General features: G+C 44.3%; 2 protein-coding genes across 2 annotated transcripts in view; both read right to left on the bottom strand.

The window, feature by feature from the left end:
- Positions 1-4008, bottom strand: part of efnb2a (ephrin-B2a) — a 26964-nt gene extending 22956 nt beyond the window's left edge. Inside the window, exons 1-2 of the mRNA XM_031869966.1 lie at positions 3734-4008; positions 3015-3609 (exon numbers count right to left, since the gene is read on the bottom strand). Coding sequence (XP_031725826.1) covers positions 3015-3127 — 113 coding nt within the window. The 5' untranslated portion in view covers positions 3128-3609; positions 3734-4008. The remainder of the gene's footprint in view (positions 1-3014; positions 3610-3733) is intronic.
- Positions 4009-9163: 5155 nt separating this feature from the next.
- On the bottom strand, positions 9164-18549 carry arglu1a (arginine and glutamate rich 1a). The gene is made up of 4 exons (XM_031870023.1): positions 17963-18549; positions 14112-14337; positions 11309-11392; positions 9164-10717 (listed from the first exon to the last, which is right to left on the bottom strand). The coding sequence occupies exons 1-4, from the start codon at positions 18286-18288 to the stop codon at positions 10553-10555; spliced, it is 801 nt and encodes a 266-aa protein (XP_031725883.1). The 5' UTR covers positions 18289-18549; the 3' UTR covers positions 9164-10552.
- Between the last annotated feature and the right edge of the window lie 1492 nt (positions 18550-20041).

The following is a 20041-nucleotide window of genomic DNA, read 5'->3' as shown; positions in this document are numbered from 1 at the left end:
AGAGAGGAAGAGAGGGAGAGAGAGAGAGAGAGGCGAGCTGCTTCTTTATCCTCTCCCCGGCCTACACACACAAAGACTGGCCCACAGCCTTCACATTTCTAACATTCATCCTTCCTTGAATAGTCAAAGAGGAGGACGAACACTGACTGAAAGAGAGACGCAGAGGCAGGACAACTTGGGCTGCTGAGCGGATTGCTGACCTGCTGAATATAAAGATATTCACACTTTGGGGCTTCACTGTTACCCACGAGGAATAAGTGACACACAGGCATGAGGACTTCAACACGCTGTGAAAAGGGATCATACACTCACGGGGAAGTTATTTATCAGACGTCGGCTGTATGGAAAAGGAGAAGAAGGTTTCCACCCTCATCTCAAACTGTGACGTGTCTGCTCGTTCTTACAGAATAATCAGGAGAATCAGTAAGAAAACGTCCCAAACGTGTTCAGCCTGTATGGAAGAGATCTGCTTCGGTCGGGGAAAGTTCTTGCTCTGCTCTGAAACAAAAGAGGCACCTCACAGAGGAGGCATTAACCCAAAGAAAGACAGAGGTGACCGGTCACACAATGATATCACTCTCTGGCCTTTTACCTCTGAACTCTTCGCCGAGACAGAACGCAAAGAATGCGCACATGCACACACTAATTCCGCGGAATGCCCGCTGCAAGGCCTATACTTGCTCTGAGGCGGGACGCACTTTTCTTTTTTTGGTTCTGTCCTTTCGAAAAAATCAAAAGTGAAATGACATTCTAACTCGCAAGAGCTTCAGCTCCAAGATGGAGAATGTTCCATGTTCTCTCAGTGAGAAAGGTATTTTGAAAGCACAGAATACTTGTTGGGTGACCTCTATACAGAGACGCAAACTGAAGCTTATATTTAACATATTTCATACAATTCTTTATGCATATAAATATATATACATATATATATATATATATATATATATATATGTATATATATATGTATATATATATATGTATATATAAATATATATACACACAAACTCACACAGTGATCTGCCACTTGTTTTTCGTCTCCACCTCTCTGATGAAGCCACATGCTCATTAAATGTCACTACACACGCAATAGCCTACACGTGACAAGTCATTACATTACAACGCGGCTTTATATCGGACACAGCAGCACAGTGCGGTTCGGGCTGGAATATATGTGCAAAGTGCAACCTCAACCGATATTAACCGTTTTTTTCTGCCCCTCAGTCTCCGCATGAGGTAAAAGTACAAATGAGTGCGTCATCAGGTCTGAGTGTCTCCTCATACACCGACATACGAGGAACAACGGACACCCTGGTATCCAGCAGCTATTTTACCGTGCAACAATACACAGCTGTTAGACAACCATAACGTCTGCATTGTGTGTATTTCACTAAGGTATAGCAGGATGTGTGTGTGTGTGTGGGGGGGGTTGGCTGCAACGGAGCCAAAAGCTGCATTATCGAGCGACTTGGAGTTTGGCCGTGACGAAACGGCCACAAAGAGCGGCGCCCCCCGCCGGGCTGAGACCAGGGGTGGAGAGGAGGACACCTCTTTATTTGCAGAAAAATAACCGCCTTTCTTGGTCTGTATTTGAATATTTGGAAATGACCTGTCTCGATTTGTTAAACTGAAGATGAGAATGTAGAGTATTGAGGCCAGTGTGTGTCCACCTCATTTCCTAATAATCACCCACCGGTGGTCATAATGCACATTTCAAAAAACAACACGTACACACACGTGTAAAGTGTGGGCATCCTGAAATCATACATCCGAACGCAGCTCCGCTGTGCCGCTCCTATATTCGGGCTTCTGTCCGGAGCAAATGGCGGGTTGGAGGCGCACGACGGTCTATTAAAAGTTTTCGTCTCATCAACCATATTTCCAGTATAATCCACCCTCAAATTTGGCTCGTTGCTTGATTAATTATTTCATTATTTCCACACAACGTATTGGAAACCCGCAACCGAGCGTCAGAGGCCCGGTGGTGGGTCCCAACAGCTCCATGAAGCCTCGTCATGTCGAGCACAGCAAGGACTGATCTCCCCAATCTCTTATAAATGGTATCTTCATTACGGCGGATAGAAATAACGTCCACTATTATATTATATGGAAACACAAATTGCGAGGGAATAAACGGGCCTGCTAATAAACTCAATGCCGTTTCAAAGGTCTGCCCTTCTTAATTGATTCGGACCTGTTACAGTAAGATATGAATTATAATGCGCCCACTGACCGAGGAGCCGGAGCTGTAAAGTTACCTTGTAATTGAATTGACTTAAAAACCACCAAATTGAGCCACATACCATAATATGAAGCACACAAACTGAGGCGGGTTTGTGCGCTGTTGAGCGCCACCATAACGCACGGCCGAACGGGCCCTCGCTGCACTCTGCGCGTAAATATTCCCCAACGGCAACAAGACACAAACAGTAAAGCAACGAGCGGAGCTAAATACAGCCTCTTGCACACAGACAGGTGTTGTGGATGCTTTTATCGTTTTAGACACATTATGGTTGTGGTTAACCCCGATAGGATACTTCTCAGTAATAGTATCAACCCAAACTCCGTTCAGACACGTTGGGAGTTAAGCTGCAGAGCGGGCAGAGATCTCTTTAGGAGGTTTACGGATCATTACGGTTTTCTGGGAAACTCGTCATACAGATGATCAACTATAAACTGAAACCTATTTATATTTTGACAAGATATTATTTTCGCGACGCGATTCTAACACCATGTGTGTTGTCGTGGAAAAGGACTGTGAGGATAACAGGCGAATATGAATTCAAATGTTAAATCACGCTGCTCTGAGTGCTCTTTGTTCCACTCAATATATTGTGAAATGAAAAGTTGATTCTTTTTAAAGAAATACATAATGTTAACTTGTGCTATTTTAGGCATATAGCCAAAGTCACGGGCGGCAAGCAAACCAGCATTAAATTACCGGATTTTTTAACGGAGTCTGGCATGAAATCGTTGCTACGCGGGCCGGTTATCAGCGCGGCTTATGTTCCACTTACTTGGTATTTGTTGTGTTCCAGTAGATGGACTCCAGGATGAGCGCCCGGCACAAGTCCACTTTGAAGGCAATAAACAAAACTCCGAAATAATATCTCCACATCGAGTCCCCCATGGTTGGCCTGCGCACCTCCGGTTAGTGCACAATCCTTCTCAAAATAACCAAATATGTTCACAAAAAACAGATCAGAGGACAAGCGCTCCAGAAAAGGCTGACCACGGCAATTTCTTCACCTTATATCCCGATCCAGTAGGGATGCGCACGGACCACAGACCCTGTTCAGACCTACTAGAGCATCTCCAGAAGAGAGACCTGCTCCAAAAAACCAAAGGCGCACGGCAGTAGTTCATTCAGCGGGCAGTGGCTTTGTATTCTCCTGTTCAGAGCGCAGACTTCACCGCTTTAATACATCCCTCAGAGAGAAGAAAAAGTGTCGGTGTCCGCTGTGGGCCGCGCACAAATATAAATCCCTCTGCGTTATAGTCCAGCAATGCACGCCAGAATCCAGAGCAGCAGCAGAGAGGACCGTGGTGGCTGGTGGTGGAATGGTGAGATTCTCCTTTCAGACAGTTCTGCTGCTGCTGCTGAGCAACAAACTGTGGGTGACAGCAGCAGACAAATGAGACGCACGAAACAATGAGGTCGGATGGTCAAAATGAAGAAAATGATTAAATATGAGAATGAACGAAATCAAAGGAGCTGGAATGGAAGTTCTCATACTAGAGGTCCCCAACAAGTGCTGCGGCTGAATGCTGCAGATCCGTCCCGAAACGCCGCAGACCGCGTAGCGATGGTGCCTCAGTGCTGCTCCGAAACCTGGATGGAAAGTAACTGCAAGGGACCGCGACTGGGAATTTGGTAGAGCTGGTTTTGCCCAGTCCCCGCCCCCCGCCGCTGCTGATTGGTCCTTCGGCAGGGAGCGCTACTGTCAGTCAACGGGGGCAACTGGTTCAGCACGCTGACTAGTGGTGAGCAAACTGGGGAGAATTACAGTGGAATCGTGCTTTTGTGGAAAGGCAGCAGGTCGATGAATCACACCCGAAGCTGAAGTCTAATTCGGACATAATAAAAGTGTCATACATGATATAGATCAATGTAATTAGTTCAATAATACATCCAATGATAATAAAGGTGATAACACTAGCCTGTTGCCTCTAAAAGATGAAAGCAGAATCACTGCGCAGACCAGAATTAAGAGAACTTAAATTAATCGTGTTGCTCTCCAACAACGATCGCGAGCACTGCTCGCGTGTTAATAGGTTCTGTGGATCGCCCCACAATGAAGAACAAGGAGAAGCATTGGCTCCCATCAGGCTCATGTACACACGGCTGGACTGAGCCACGGCGCTCATGTGCTGCACTCCAACTTCTTTGGAAAGACAAGAGCGCCCACTAGCGGAAAATCCGCTCCAGAGACAGCGGAGGAATGTCAGAAACAATCGAATATGTTTCATCCTATCGAAATGGAAATTTTAAAAAAATCACAGAACAGAGCGTGTTTACTTATAGCAAATCAAATAGAACATTATCACATTCAAAAGCAGCTATTGTTTCCTGACATAGAGGTTGTTTGAAAGGGAAACTCTTCAAATGTTTTGGAACTTTTAAGAAGTTTAAACAGGTTTGCATTTTTTTTGTACTGGACGCTGTCTCTGACCAACACAATTATTCTCTTATTAGTATTTAAATTGTTGTGCTGTAATTGATTCCTGAACTATTAAAACATTATTTCAACACATGTTAAAGTTCATTCAAAGCCTAATTGAAATGTCTCACATTCACACTTTCTGCAGACACTGAATGTTTTTCGCCAATTGCCTCTAATTTGACAAGTAAACACGCACACACCTCTGGCGGCCCGAATGTCACGTGTGAAGGTTTCACACTTTGTAACCGCTTAATGGATCAGGGCGGGTTTCTCTTCTAGGAGCGGCCGCTGTGGATTGCGGCCGTTTGCTGCGCTGATAATCAGGCTGATGGAACGTCGGGCAGATAATTGAGGAGTCCGATCCCACTTCTCTGCTTTCCTGCCTGGAATAAACACACAGAGGAGCCACGCTGTCACCGCAGACCGCGTGTGTATTGCAGCCGCGCGGACATTCGATTCATTTAACGTGTTAAAGGAAAAACCAACGAATGTGCGAATTAGATTAACAGGACTGACGCGCGGCTCTCTGCTGATTGTTCTCTAATTATTAACACTTTTTTCACGCTGGAGAGAAAGGAAAAATATTAAAATATGTCTGTAGTGACTTGGAATATGTGTTTCTTATAGTTTATTGTGGTGTTCGGAGTTACAAATTGAGTTTTAGTTTTCTCCATATTTGTTCATTTGTACAAAAAAAATATAATGATACTAATAAATAAAAAATGGCTGAAAAAAGCCCACAATGTAGCCTACTTTTAATTGTCTCTTTCTCACCATCAAATATTTCTAAAACATGCCTGTTCTTGTAGTCACTCAACTATATCTTGTGTTACTCACCATTTATTTTTATTTTCTTATAAAACTATTTGTTTCGTCTTCGAATATAGTTTGAGTGAGAAATGTCGACGGCAGCGCAGGAAGTTTGAGTTGTATTATTTTTAAATCTCTGCCTTCCTGTAAAACAAGTCACTCAACCCGCCGGGCTAAAATAGCTGCAGAGCGTCTTTCCTGCAGATCAGCCCGGCTGACAAAAGAATCACACACACACACACACACACACACACACACATTTAACCGAATCTTTGAGCGACACTTGCAAATAGAGGAAATCAGTTTGGATACACGTTAACATTGTTAAGCCTGCTAATTTATTCCAAATCAACGCAAAACGTTTGTGAATCTCAAAGTTTGTATTGAAAATAAATTCAAATTAACTTGATCAAAAGTAATAGTTTAAAAAGCGCCAAATTAGCCATTTGATACTTTATTTTTATTTATATTTTTATGTATTTTATCAAGCAAAGGTAAACGGTTCTTTTTAATTTGCACTACTCATTCAGGTCATAGTCCTCGCTGGGACAGAGGCACAGTATCCTACACAGGCCGCAAGCCGTGTTTATTCAGCAGCTCAGTGGAGCGGAGCAGCCGGGCTGTGGGGGGGGGGGGGGTCTTACGGCTGGTGTTGGACTGTGGCGGTGGAGGCTCTAAACTACTACTATAAGAGAGATGAGAAAAGAATCCGCGATGAGACCAGTGTCACTCGGTCATGGTGAACACGTTAGTCTGTGACCCAAGTTTAATAATTCATTACATTATTCCAGTGGTGGGCCGTCAGGGCCAGCAAGGCCTTCTCTGCTGGCCTAGACACAATCACAAAGTTATAGCTACTTTATAATTTAGTAAGTTTTCATAAATACATGTATTCTAAATATTTTCTCCATTATCTTATGTTCTCATTGCACAGCTACTGTCTTCCTCAGTTGCTCTGCTTCCAGTGCAGCTTGTTTTAAGTAGAGCTTTTATCCAATCAGATCTCACCTCTGTGTCTCTAGGTAAGAACAGAGGCCTGCAGACTCACAAGTGCATCCATGTGCACTTTAAGTGAATGGGGACGATGTTGTTGATTGTCATAGTGTTCAACCAATCAGATCTTTAGTTTGACATGTTGGGTGTATTCTTTGACGTGTCAGAGCCTGCTAGCTGGTCTACAAGTACGTGATTGGTCAGTGGGCTAGCGTGACATGATGGGCGGTGACAATCCCAATATCTGCTGCCTCTGTGGAGCGGACATTTTCAGCCTCAAACGCATTAAAACGTATTCAAGAAATACAACTGGGGAGGCTCGACTGTCTTCACTGGCGTCCATGAATCCAGAAGGACTTCTTACTGGAACTAAACACACAGATGTACTGAACAACCGTGAGATTAAACTCTTTGTTAACAAAGAAAGGAGGATGCACTTTGTCTTTAGATAGTGAACAGCAGCTCTGGTAAATTCACTGCTTTTGTTTTTACATCTGCAGTAGCTTTAATATGCTTGTTTATATATTATTTGTACAACTTGTTTTTATGAAGATGGATATTTGTTTGGTTTAATATGTGATAGGAACTATTGTTACATCCTATGTTGCTCTGGGGACACATTTAGCCGGTACCAGTGTTACCAACTTTCTCGCTAAATCTGGCGACTTTCCAAAACCCTCTTGGAGACTTTTTTTGTCAAAAGCTACTAGCGACAAATCGAGTGTTGTTGGAGACTTTTGTGGTGTTGTGACTCTGACGTTAAAGCTCGTACGTTCTGCACTGTGGTGAACGAGCAGCGGTGCTGCCGTGCACCGGGCGCTGACATACCTTATTTATTGTCTCGGCACATGTTCAAATAGAGACTTGACATGGAGAATATCAACATTATTACCCAGCAATGACCATTGCATATCTGTGTGTGACTAAGGCCCTGTCCACACTACTCCGTTTCTATTTGGATGCAGATTTGTCAAATAGAACCGATCTCCGTCCACACGGGAGTTTCAGCATCATTCTCGAGTTGATCTGCGTCCACACGGCAGCCTTCGAAGGCGGACAGCACGTGACCATTAACGTACACTGGGCATGCGCGACGGTGTAAACAGGAAGTGGATTGCTTGCTTAGTTTAAAAAAAAAAAAAATATGACAGAGTAATAAAGTAGTCTTTAATAATGAAAGGTTGTATTTGATACTTAAGACAGTCACAGTTCGTGGAAAGTTTTAGAAGTTTTATTTTTCAGACGTAGTTACAGTGCTGCGGGTCTCTCGCTCTCTCACACACACATCAAATTTACTTTAACATCAACACTTACACGTAAACGTTTACTAGATTATGGGTCCATCAATGTGGTCAACACGTCTCTCAGTCGTTTCCTCTGTGTTGTTGGTGTCTGTTCTCACTAGTAGCTCTGAACATCATGTCCGCCTAGCTAGCTTCTAAGCTAATTTTAACATTACCGTCAATGGAGAAATGCTAACCGCGATTAGCATTTAATACAACACAAATGTTATACTAAACACGCGAATATCTTTTCATGCTTCATAAAGACATACTTGCAGACTAAGGTCTCTCAAGGCTACCAAACGGAAGAAGTAAAACGTTAGAATTCTCATTAGAATCTAAAAACGAGCTGCTCCATAGGGCTGATGCTGGTCACGCCGCTCGCTAATCACTCCAATAACAGCTGCTTCCTCCACAGAAATGCAGACTTTTACTGCACAACAGCTGCTAGCTGCTGCTAGCTGATGTGCTAGCAGCAACGCTTGCAATTAGTTATCCATGTTGAAATGAATCGCTGGTAGCCCAGTTTGTTTTCTTCCGGGTACGGGTCACGTGATAGTGAGTGTGACGAATCAGGGACGGAGACGTCATGGTTGCCAAGAACCAATCCAGTAGCGAACACGGGTGTGGGCGTAATTTTTTCTAAGCACATCCGTATCCGACCGTCCACACGCAAACGCAACCCCGGAGTTCTCAAATACCTCCAACCTCGGCGGAGTTTTCAGATTCCTCCGTTTAGGGTGCTCCAAAACTCCGGCGTAGTGTGGCCGCTCAGTGTAAACGTAGCAAATACGGAGTAAAAACGGAGTAGTGTGGACAGGGCATAAAATATCAGAGAAAATAAGATATTATTTTAAAGTAATCATATTATTTTGCTATCACTTCTATTTACGCCATGGATGGATTGATTACTTATTATCTGGCGGGGCCTCGTTGGCTGCTATGAAAGTTGCTCAGTGGGGCAAGACAATAAAAAAGTTTGACTTCTGAGTCTGAAATAGTGACGAAATGAGCTGCATGGTGTCCACGGGCCACAGAGCGAGCAGAGCGACTTTAATGCAGGGAAGAGAACGAGGCTGTGCCCGCTGAACTCTTCTCACCAGGCTGCACTGGAAACAGACCAGCAGCTGCACAGCTCAAACTGGAAACGGTTAAAACAGGTTTTGTGATCTTGACCATATGATGCAAGTGAAGATGGACCAGGTCTAACGACGACTCATCATCTAGTGATTGTGTGAAGCGATTTCAGTTTGCATTAACGCCACGTAGCACTTGAAGTTATTAGTGTGAGCTGGAACTCTCCATGAAGCCCATGTTAAGTCTCGCCTAGTAAACATAGTTCAGGAGGGACACACACACACACACACACACACACACACACACACACACACACACACACACACACACACACACGGGGGCATTCAATGGATTTATTGAACTGTTCAATCCCTTGACAATTGGGGGGAAATTACATGACAAATTCAAAATCCCACAACATAACAAAAAGTCATAATACCCACCTGAGGTCAGCCTGCCTGTCACTCTCTCTCACCCACCCACAACCCCCCCCCCCCCACACACACACACACACACACACACACACACTCTCACTCTCACACTCACTCTCACACTCACTGCTGCTGACCTCAAACCTTATCTTACCTGAACTTGTCCATCCTATACGAATCAAGACTTACCAAGTGTGGCGCCTTGCCAAGTTCATTTACTACAACAAAAGTGGGACAGAACACGGAGTGTGTGGCCGGGTGGTTCCCACAGTTCACTGTTTTTCCCAAAGAGTCTGATAAAACAAAACTCAAGTGTTTACCATTACTGTGACTTTTTGTTAACTTGGGGAGGAGTGGGAATCAGCACATCACAGCAAGGCTAATAAAATTACATCATACAGGAAATGTACCCACAGGCCCGCTTATCGTAGACGAGACACGCATCCTGCTGGAGGTCGGTGGTTCAGTCATGGGCGGCTTGAGAGTCGAGGCCGAGTTCACCTGCACCGCAGCGACTCCAAATCTAACACGAGCTTTACATTTCCTCTCAGCTAGACATGCGGCTGTCATTTAGAAAAAAAAGATATGTACATGGCAGACAGAGCTGAAGCAGAAAGAAGAGGAGCTGTGGATCTACACGGTGAGAGAAGGTAACGGAGGTGGAAGACACAAACCTGTCAGCTGGACGGGAAGTTAACTGTGCTTTTAGAGGCTGTGCTGGGATTTGTCATCACTGCGTCAGCCACTTTAATAACCTTTACAGATAAAAAAAAATGATAACGGGAAAACCACAGGCCGACTCCCAAGCCACTCATGAGCTTTACAGTAGACTGAACTAGACAACGTCACACATACTCTTCTATATCAGGGACTGGTGCTCTATCGTAGTCTGCTGGCTGTGAAGACATGTAAGAAGAGCGCAGGCGCACAGCTGCTCAATGTTACACCAGAGTTAAGACTTTCCAGGAAAGGGACATGTTAAAGCATTCTACATCAAGAGATTGAGTTCCCTAAAAATGAAAATTAAAAAGGTGGAGAAAAAAAAAGATGCACAAACAGGATTCATCTGTGCGGTGGGGATGAGGGAGGATGGAAGGAGAGTCGGGTCCTTCGAGGGCGATGAGCTGCCTCCTCTTCAAGGCCGGGGGGGAAGAGCAAGTTCACACACCGGCTGCACCCCGTTCCCCGTCCTTCCTTCAGCACTTCCAAAACGAAGCGAGTGTTCCTCAGAGGAGGAGTGGGTGATTGATGGAGAAGGAGAGCTGGGGGGATGACATGTGGACCAGGGGGAGCAGTCTCATTCGGTGGCCTTCAGGGAGAAGGACAGCTTGGGCCTGGACTTGCCCTTGCCGAGGATGATTTTCTGCTCCTCCTTCTGCTGCTTTTGACGGTCCTGCTCCAGCTTCATGCGCTCCTCGTGAATCTTTCTCTGCTCCTCTACAATACGCAACTGCTCCTCAGCCTGTCAGAAGCAAAGCCGACATACAGCAGAAACAATAAGGTCAGAACATCTCTCAGCGTCTCTACACCCGGTAAGATCCAGCACCAGTGTCTCTCTCGTGTGTGCAGCAGTTTACTACAGCACAATACACAATACAGCCAACAGGAAGGAAGGCCACTGGACTGATGAGCATCAATCCAAAGCCACTCAATAGAAGTGGTTGTTGCCAAAGGACTATTAAGTTATTCAGTCATGTTGTGGTGAAAGCCTCGAGGTCTCAATCAGTGGAACTAAAGACACATATGTGACTTTAGAATCACATAAAGCAGACATGACGTGCATTGTTTTTCTTGCTGCACTTAGAAATGAAATGACCTCATCAGTGGATGTGATCAGAACCCGTATGTTCAAACTAAAACATATTTGTGGATATCAATATGATGTAACAGTTCAGTGTGGTGTTCTACAAACTCAACTGGTTCTCAGGGTCTACTGAAGCACTACAAGAGGATAACTAGTGCTGGTTAGTTGTCTGTGATGAAGGCAGCGTGTAGAAACAGTGAGATAGAGGCGTATGAATTTAACATGAGAATGGGGGAATGCATCACGTACCAGCTTGGCCTGAGCGTCAGCGATCTTGCGGTTATTCTCCTCTAGGATTTTCTCCAGCTCCTCCCGCTTCGATTTTTCTTCTTCCTAGACGGATGACACGGTTCCATGTTAGCGCACGAACAGGCTACAGCCACAAAGCACTTCATGTACATACGTACACACACTTGCCCTCTAATTGTCACACTAACACTCGCCACCAGCACACACACACACACACACACAACTAACGCATTACACCACAGAGGGGTTTGCTCAGCCTCTCACACATGACCCACTGTGTGGCATTCTTTGCAGTCATGCTGAATAGTTTTAAAAAGACAAACGGGGGCAAAAAGAATAAACAAAGGAAACTGTGGGGGAAGGACTGAGCCACTCCTATGTTTCCCTCCCGTTACTGCTGTTAACACCCTCTAGGAACTATCTAACGTGAAGCCACTTCTAGGGCACTCACTGACTTAATGTGAAAGACATTACAATTTAAACACAAGTATTCAAAAAGGGGGAAACCCACTCATCACACTCATCAACAGAAGACAGATAGAGATGACAGACAATTCAATCTAGAAGAAAATACAACTGCTGATTTTATAATATAAGCAAGAGAAAAAAGGATACAAATAAAGGAGGGAATAGTTTGGCTCACCAATGCATGTATACCTACGCATTTTCCTTGCCTGTGTACCTACACAACTGGTGAAAGCATTCGGCATTAAACGGTTGAATATTTACTGTCTCGTCCGGACTGTGTGGCCCCTGCAGAGACAGAGAAGCGCTCCTGGGGTGGGGGGGGTTCTGCCATACCGCGCCAGCAGCATTCCTCTTTATAACTGATCTCTGTACTGCTTAGCCTGCGCCTGCAGCCACAGCGCACACTCTGTTTTATCGGGTTTCTTGCCTTTCTTTACAGCGGCTCAGTCCCCACTGAGACGAGAGCAGGCTGAAGGCGAATACAGTACAAAGTGTCATCTGTGTGCTCGAGGAGGGCCGGCCCACGGAACACTTACAGTACAGGACACAAGTCACGGGGAGCCGAGCGGCTGCAGGCCAGCTCAGGTCAAGTGATACTTAGGAAGTTGGTGAGTTGTGTTTCCAAAAAAATAAAAACACAAAAATGTATTTACTAATAACAATATCAAACTTCGCAGCAGCCCTATGGGAGAAGCAAGTCATGAGTACAAAACACAGTACATTTGTTTTCTAGGGAGAGAAAGTCTCTTTAAAATAGATATTAAGAGATCAAAAGGTTAGACCAGAGATAGTTAACCTTGTCAAACAGGAAACAGGAAATGTAGCGGTCCGTCATTATGTATCCAACAGCAGATGCCGTCTAACAGAAGATTGTCAAAACAAGGATTATTAAAAAGGTAAAGAAAACCTGTACAGGACAAACCGTCGGTCAATTAAAGAATATGTCATCAACATTTCTACACATCAAAATCCATTTAGAATGTCAGAGCAACGGAGACGAGAAGGCTCCACTCATGTTTCAATGTCAGCGTTATGAGCTTGTTTGAGGCAGAGCTCTGGGTTATAGATGGGCCTCGCTATTCTACCGGCTCCGCCAGAACCGTCAGACTGAGAGTAGGAGAATTGGAAAGAGAGGAGAGCGTACAGACGGAGCCTTTGGCTGGAGGGGGGTGGCCCAATACGTCCACAGAGGTACAGGGGGCATTGCTCACCCTATTAGTATCAAGCTACTGGCAGGAGTCTGTGCAGGACAGGGTCCTCTCGCACACAATACATTATGACTGGAGTATAAACAAACCAGCTTTCAATATGAAGCTGGGGGGGGCAGGGGGTTTGTCAGACAGTTGTCTACCTTTACGCTCTAAAACAAAAGGAGAGAAAGAAACAAAGGGCCTTGTACTAACTACGGGTCCTTTAAGAAGTGCAGAACGACTGACAGGACTGAGCTTCTTATTCTAACTTAAACTAAAGTCTGGCTGAACGACAGAGTTCGCTTTATAAAGCTAGTTCTCAGTTTGGCAAGTTGAAAAATGTCCATTGATGTACAGAGACGGTGACTAACACAGAAGTGCTTAAAAAAAGAGCTGTTTATTACATATTATTAACAAAGATGCTAGCAAATATGAAAAGTAAAAGATCAAGCTGAACCAGGGACAGAAATTATGAAAAAGAATGACGTCAGTTAACTTATGTAACTCTGCCATGGCAAAACTCTCACTGGCAGGTTAGGAAATCCCCTTGGGACGGCAAAAAGAAGGGTGGCGGTATTCACATTCCACCTTTAAGTGTGTAACAGGGAACGGTCATCCTTAAAGACTAAACCGCCACTTCAGGTCAGGCGTGATTCCTGCTGTAAGAAACCCAAATCCCCTGTTTGGAGCCTGCATGAAAATAAAGGACAGATGTTGTGGAGCCATAATTTCACACGTAGGAGATGTGACTGTGCACGTGTTGTACAAAGTCCCATTATTTTGATGAATTTGTAGCATTGATCCCCAGTGAGTGACATGCACAGAGTTTCTCATCTCATATATTTACCATTTAAACACCGAGACTGGATTGAATAGATGGTAATGCTTTCTTACCATTAAGTACTTTATTCCCCTGCAGGACAGCCACTTCCAGGCTCTGTATGTACCCTCCCTGCTGTGAAAACTGTACCATGGCCAGATTACGTTGTAAAAACTAAATTGGGAGGGGTGGAATGTGCCTCCACCTCCAGTGTCCCCATGTGTCCCTTCGAGAGGCACCAGTGAGAGCAGGTGGGGTCAGAGGTTAAAGGGTTTGGGAGGCTGTAGGACAAGGAGGGGTTGCGTTCCAAACGACCGAGCGTTACCTCTCTGGCCTTCTGCGTCGCCAACTCTGCCTGCCGTTGTCTCTCCAGCTCCTCCAGCAGCTGCCGCTCCATGATGCGCTTCGCCTCCTCGACGCGCCGCAGCACCTCCCGCTCGATCTCGTCCTTCCGCTTCTCCAGCTCCTCCTCCACCCGCTTGGCCACCAGCTCCTCCACTCGCCGTGCCGTCTCCTCCTCGATCAGCTTCTCCTCGATCTCCAGCTGCCGGCTTGAGGACGGGGGGAAAAAAACAAATGGGAGGAGCAATGAGAGGCGACATCGAGATGGACAGTTAATAGGAAATGAAACCGATTTCTCATAAAGCTGATCTATTCTCATGCCAAAGACACATACTGCACAACACTAGACAAGGAACTAAACAGGTAGGTGAGTTAACACCACAAATACAGAATACAGTAAAACTTTATCTGCAGCATGATGTCTTCCTGATGTAGCTCTGTGAAAACAATGAATGAAAAGCTAATACGTGGTACACATTAATTTTGTTCCGAGGATAAATGTTAAAAAGGAGATAAGGTATAAGAAGATGCAGCCAGCAAACTGGATATGAAATGAAGAGGTGCTTATTGCATATTGGGAAAAGCATGTCATAAGTACACAGCACCTTCTACGTTGTATGTAAAACCACCAATGTTAGGGTCAAATCACAGATCGACTACATGCAGCACAGCTACGCCCAGCTATTCCGGATGTGTGGAAATTTGACTTGCAATACCACCCAACTCCCTTGCAGCAATGAATGAAGTAGCATTGTGCAACACAATGCTACGCAACTAAACGCAACTGTAGAGCATTTGCTACACAAGAAATCCATGAGAACAAGAAAGAAGTGCATTACTGTGGTGCAGCAGGAGGAATGTGAACAGCACCAACTAAACAACTGTCAGGGCAGATTATATGACAAAGAAATAGGGGACGTATTGTCCATCAACTTTGACTTTGTTTGAGGCCCGAGCATCACTAATGTATACGCAGAGGCCTGCGCTCTGTCCAGCGGTACGCAGCGATGGAGCCAGGTCTCTGTGAACATGTGGGCTCAACAGTCACCAACCTCCTGTTGCTGGGTTAGCCTCTAGTCTTTCTTCATCCATCTCATTTTCATGCAAGCAGACATCAGACAGCAGCAGGCTGGGTAGTGGAACAGCCTCGGGTCCTAGCTGGGTTACCTCTCCTTTTAGTGGCTTCATGCAGATGGAAGTTACCGGTCCTGTCTGCCTACTGTTCTTTAGTCTCTTCACTCTCAACAGGAAGCTAATAAGAACTGGGAGTTGTGTTGTCACATCACTTGTGGCACAACTGTAAACATGCAACCTATCCTGCCTGGATCTGATTTCATTCTGTCAGCCACTGGGGAACCAGAGACTCTACCCAGCCCAAGTCCTTCCTTATCTCCCAGGTTTGTGTCGTGGTATTGACATTTGTATACCTGGTTAAGTGGCCCTGTGGCCAGTAAGCAGTAAGAAAAAAAAAAGAGCTACTCAGGCGACCAGGTGTGTGTGCCTCTGGCTACCACACACACCTTCACAATAGCAGTTTCCCTGTCCAACAGATAGAACCTGCCAGCAGACAATAAACAGGTCATCATGCAGTATTTTAAAAGGAAATGTGGACGTCCAGTCAGTGCTGATGGTAAATGTAGTACATTGATAAAATAAAGTCTGTGCTATATTGACCAAGAAAGCTGATCACTTCTCCTGCAGAACTGTGCTGGCTGTGCCTACATGTACCAGGATGCATTGCACATGTCAGCTAACTTAATGAAATAAACTCACAAAATATCAATAAAGGATATATTCTTACACCTAAAACAGAAGATACAACCGTACACATTCTGGATTAAAGCTTCTCTTTTACACTAAACTAAGACAACTCATCGTACAACACACTATAAAATAAAACTCATCCAACACGACTTGGGTCTTTCTACTGTTCCAACAATCAGCAACTCTGGTTTGGTGGAAATAAATCCTAATTCACAAAATGTAGAACATAGGCCGGCTCTACAACTCTGGCTCAGTGGTAGAGCAGGGTCGTCCTTCAATCAGAGGATTGGAGGTTCGATCCCCGGCTCCTCTAGTCCGTGTGTCCTTGGGCAAGACACTTGACCACAAATTGCTCCGGTAGCTGTGCCTACGGTGTGAATGTTAGTTAGAGTCCTGGTGGGCAGGTGGCACCTTGCATGGTAGCCCTGTCATCAGTGTGTGAATGGGTGAATGATGACATGTAGTGTTAAAGAGCTTTGAGTGGTCAGAAGACTAGAACATAGAAGTACAGTCCATTTACCATTGTATCTCGGTGACAGCATCCAACCAAAACTGACTACTGTAAGCGAGGGCTGCACTGTATGTTGTTGAAGCATCAACTTTGCGATGTGCGTCTGCTGGGATTCAACTTTGCCAGTCAGAGACGGCCACTTGGTTTGGAAGGTTCCTCTTTGGCCCTCGCCAGGCACATTTCCACTGTGGCTGTAACTGTGACTGGCTCCAACCATGCACTGTGGGGGGTGACTTTTTTTTGCTGTGTCATCACAATTCATATCGATACAATCAATGTTTTTATGACTTCATTGTTTACAAGAGCACAACATTGTTTATCCAGCCTCTTAGTTTTACTCTCAAAGTACACCAGATTGATGCATCTAACTTTAAAATCTACAAACATTTTTAAAATGTATGTATTTTTTCATATCACAATATATATCCCATGAACTAATATTGCAATGTCAGTTTGTTCCTAAAGTCTTGCAGCCCTACGATAAGCATGCTTTCTTGCATGCAACTAACTATAAAGTCTGTCTGTCCTTCCCTCTCACAGACTCTGTAGCTCTTGCATAGCACACCAGCTAACTACCTAGCTAGCCCAACCGTGTCTACCGGCATGCAAAAAGGAAGGCGGTAAAGTAGTGAAGCTCTTGTTTTCTTTGATCGGCTGTCTGGACCGAGTGCACTATTAAGTGAAAAGTTGAGAACATTTTCACTTTCATGGCTATCTAACAAACACCTCTAGAAATATGCGATGCGCAGCATGTACCATATAGAAACAACCATTTCTAGAGTGACGGTCTTAGTGTGATTGGGGCCCTGGAGGGTAAAGGGTATACAATTGCATATTTAATCAGACAAGCACTCAAAACACCTTACGGGTTCAATTTATGGTAGGAACGTTTTTTTCTGAGGATGTACATTACTAATGTTTGGTTTGTTCAATAAATTAATTACAAAATTCTTAAACTGTCGAAGTTATGTCTTAATATCTAATCAATATCTAATCTATAACCAGTGCTAGAGCCACTGGATGACAAACTAAACAGCACTACCTTACTTCTTGCAATAAATGAAGGGCCAGGAGCCTGTCTTGGAATCTGCTGCACTGGAAATACATTCAGTGACAATAAGAGATGGAGAGACAAGCAGGGATGATAACTGTGTTGTGCTTGCTTTAAACAACACAATACTAACTCCATTGCCCTTGTACAAACTGTGAAGTTATAAATAATAATCCAAGTTTAATAATAATAACATACAAGCTATTTCAAATCCAAACCGCCTCATAATTTAACTTAAACTGAAGGTACAACCCGGTTCTAAAGGCGACTGGCCCCGCGGTGCTCTGACAGGGAGAATCACTTTCGACGTACAGCCAAGGACCTGTGGAGTAGTGCTGACGTTAGCACGCTGTGGCGGCTAGCTTGCTAGTGTCAGGGGCTAACGCTATCTACACAACTGAACGCAGCTAGCCTAGCATTTAGCTTAGCATATATTGCGGTTCAATACAGGCAACGTTCTGCAACATTGTAACACTAAGTCCCAAGGCGTTTAATAAAATACACTCACATCTTCCTTTGTCTTTCCATCTCTGCCCTTCGTTCCTCCTCTTCCTTCCTCTGCTTCTCGTCCAAAGCGTTTCTCTTGCTCAGAGTCCTTCCGAAGATGTCGATGCGCTCAGGCGGCGTGGCTGGTCTTTCTCTGCGGGACGAGGCTGTGGTGGACCGAGAACGAGAACGAGATTCTCTGCGACGGTTCCTTTTCGATTCTCGGGACTTGGACCGCTTCTTTGACCTCTCCCTGTCTTTGGACCGCGACCGGCTCCGTTTCTTGCTGTGCTTGCTGCTTTTGGAGTGTTTAGATCGGGACGAGCTGCGGCTGCGAGATCGGCCCATGTTGCCCACCTCCACTAGCGTTAGTAGAGCGCGTACACCAAACTACTGTGTCTTATGTCTGATATGTGGGCAGTATCTGGAACTCCGTTCCACCCGCAACTCTGTAAACTTATTATTTACAATAACTGACCAAGAGGAATTTCTTCAACGATTCTGTTTTGGAGAAATTATCATTCAAAACTGGTTGTTATTTTGCCCTGCTAACGCTCCAAAAAGAAAGATGGCGGTTTGTCGAATTAGTAGTTTCCCACAAGGCACCGCGGGTTTCGGTATTTCCCGGAAGTCTTCGGGATTGCCCAGTCAAATCAACGCAGACGGTCCTCAAACGTGACTTACATTTTATAAATAATTATTGTACAAATAATAATTGTATAATGTATTGGGAATATGTGTATGTACTGCCTCAGTTTGGATCAATCCGTGATACAATGTGCGCATATTAGTGTGACTTAAATAAATGTCTGGCAGGCCTGATCGCTTTACTGTTGCATCCCCTTCATAATTATACTGATAGCATGGATGGCAAGTTAGTTTTTTTATATACGGCTAAAATAATGTTACACTCTGTTTAAGCTGTAAAGAATATTTTAAAATTCCAAAATCATATCCAGTTTATACTGTGTCAATGGATTCCATTGACACCAAAAAGAAGAGATAACGATGTATAGGAACAAGTAATATCTTATCATAAAATACTCCTGGGAGAAAAGAAAAAGCTCAGTCGCTAAAATGCTGAGTACATAAGATGAGTAAACTGTAACGGTTGATTGCATGCATTGCATGCTCTGCTGTCTTTTTTAATGCAAGCAGGCCAAAACCACACTGCATTACATTTTTGCTCCTATTTGACCTACATTTAACTTGTGCCTGTGTCCATTTTTAAATACTGTTTTCATGCACTATCAGGGGCTAAAATTATGCTTTTATCAGAGCTATGTAAATATAGCAACAAGAACATCAGATAACCAACCGACAGACAGAAAGAGGGAGAGAAAAAACACAACTTGACAATGACACAGTCCTGCACTAAAAGATTGCCATCCCACTCTAGCAAAATGAGGCCATTGTGATAACTCTCCCCGGAGTGCTGAGCTCGAAATAAACTGCCATTACTATATTTAAAAGCACATAACTCAAAAGACCAGTGAATCAGCCTTAAAAAAAAGGTCACACCACTCAAGCTGAGAATGAAAGTGTTCCAACTTTACAAGGATTTTTTTGTCATTTAGTTTTTTTCTAATTACCTGCAGCTTTCAGCATCTCCGAATCTAATTTTAGTAAAAGAAATAATTTGTTCACATGGAGTCACGCTGTGTGCAGCTTCGATTGTAGATCAAAAGTTCTAGTTCTTGTAAATTGATAGCAGTTGTCAGATGCGTCACTTTCATACCCACACAGATGAACAAGAGCCTTTGTGTTGAGTAACTGTGCATTCATACACAAGCCTGTATTGTCAAATTGAGTGTGAGCACCACAGCCACAGAAATACAAATTTCCTCAGAATTAAAGCAAAGAGAGAAATTACATGATTTTAGTGGCAGAAATTGAGGGCAAGTCTTGGTTCATCCATCCAGGGACAGCTTCCCCTGCCTGCCTTCCCTTCCCCTCTTTCTTATTGCTGCTCGGAGCCAAAGAATCAATTTTCTGTAATTTGTGGTTGTGGTTTATTTTAATGATCCATAAATTCTGTTCCCACAGATGAGAGGAATCGGCATTAAAGAGCAAGAGATGTCTTGTTTTTCACTAGTGTAAC

The sequence above is a fragment of the Anarrhichthys ocellatus genome, unplaced genomic scaffold (genome assembly GCF_004355925.1).
Source record: "Anarrhichthys ocellatus isolate YVR2014 unplaced genomic scaffold, GSC_Weel_1.0 scaffold50, whole genome shotgun sequence".
NCBI lineage: Eukaryota > Metazoa > Chordata > Actinopteri > Perciformes > Anarhichadidae > Anarrhichthys > Anarrhichthys ocellatus.
Note: the sequence above shows the minus strand (reverse complement) of the source record. Positions and strands in the feature narration are given on the sequence as shown.

Bases quoted from the DNA above. Each gene is read 5' to 3' on its own strand.
- arglu1a (XM_031870023.1), bottom strand. From the start codon at position 18,288: ATGGGCCGATCTCGCAGCCGCAGCTCGTCCCGATCTAAACACTCCAAA. The intron at 11,393-14,111 runs GTAACGCTCGGT...TCATCCGTCTAG, and splicing joins CGACGCAGAAGGCCAGAGAG to GAAGAAGAAAAATCGAAGCG. The intron at 10,718-11,308 runs GTACGTGATGCA...TGCTTCTGACAG, and splicing joins CTGACGCTCAGGCCAAGCTG to GCTGAGGAGCAGTTGCGTAT.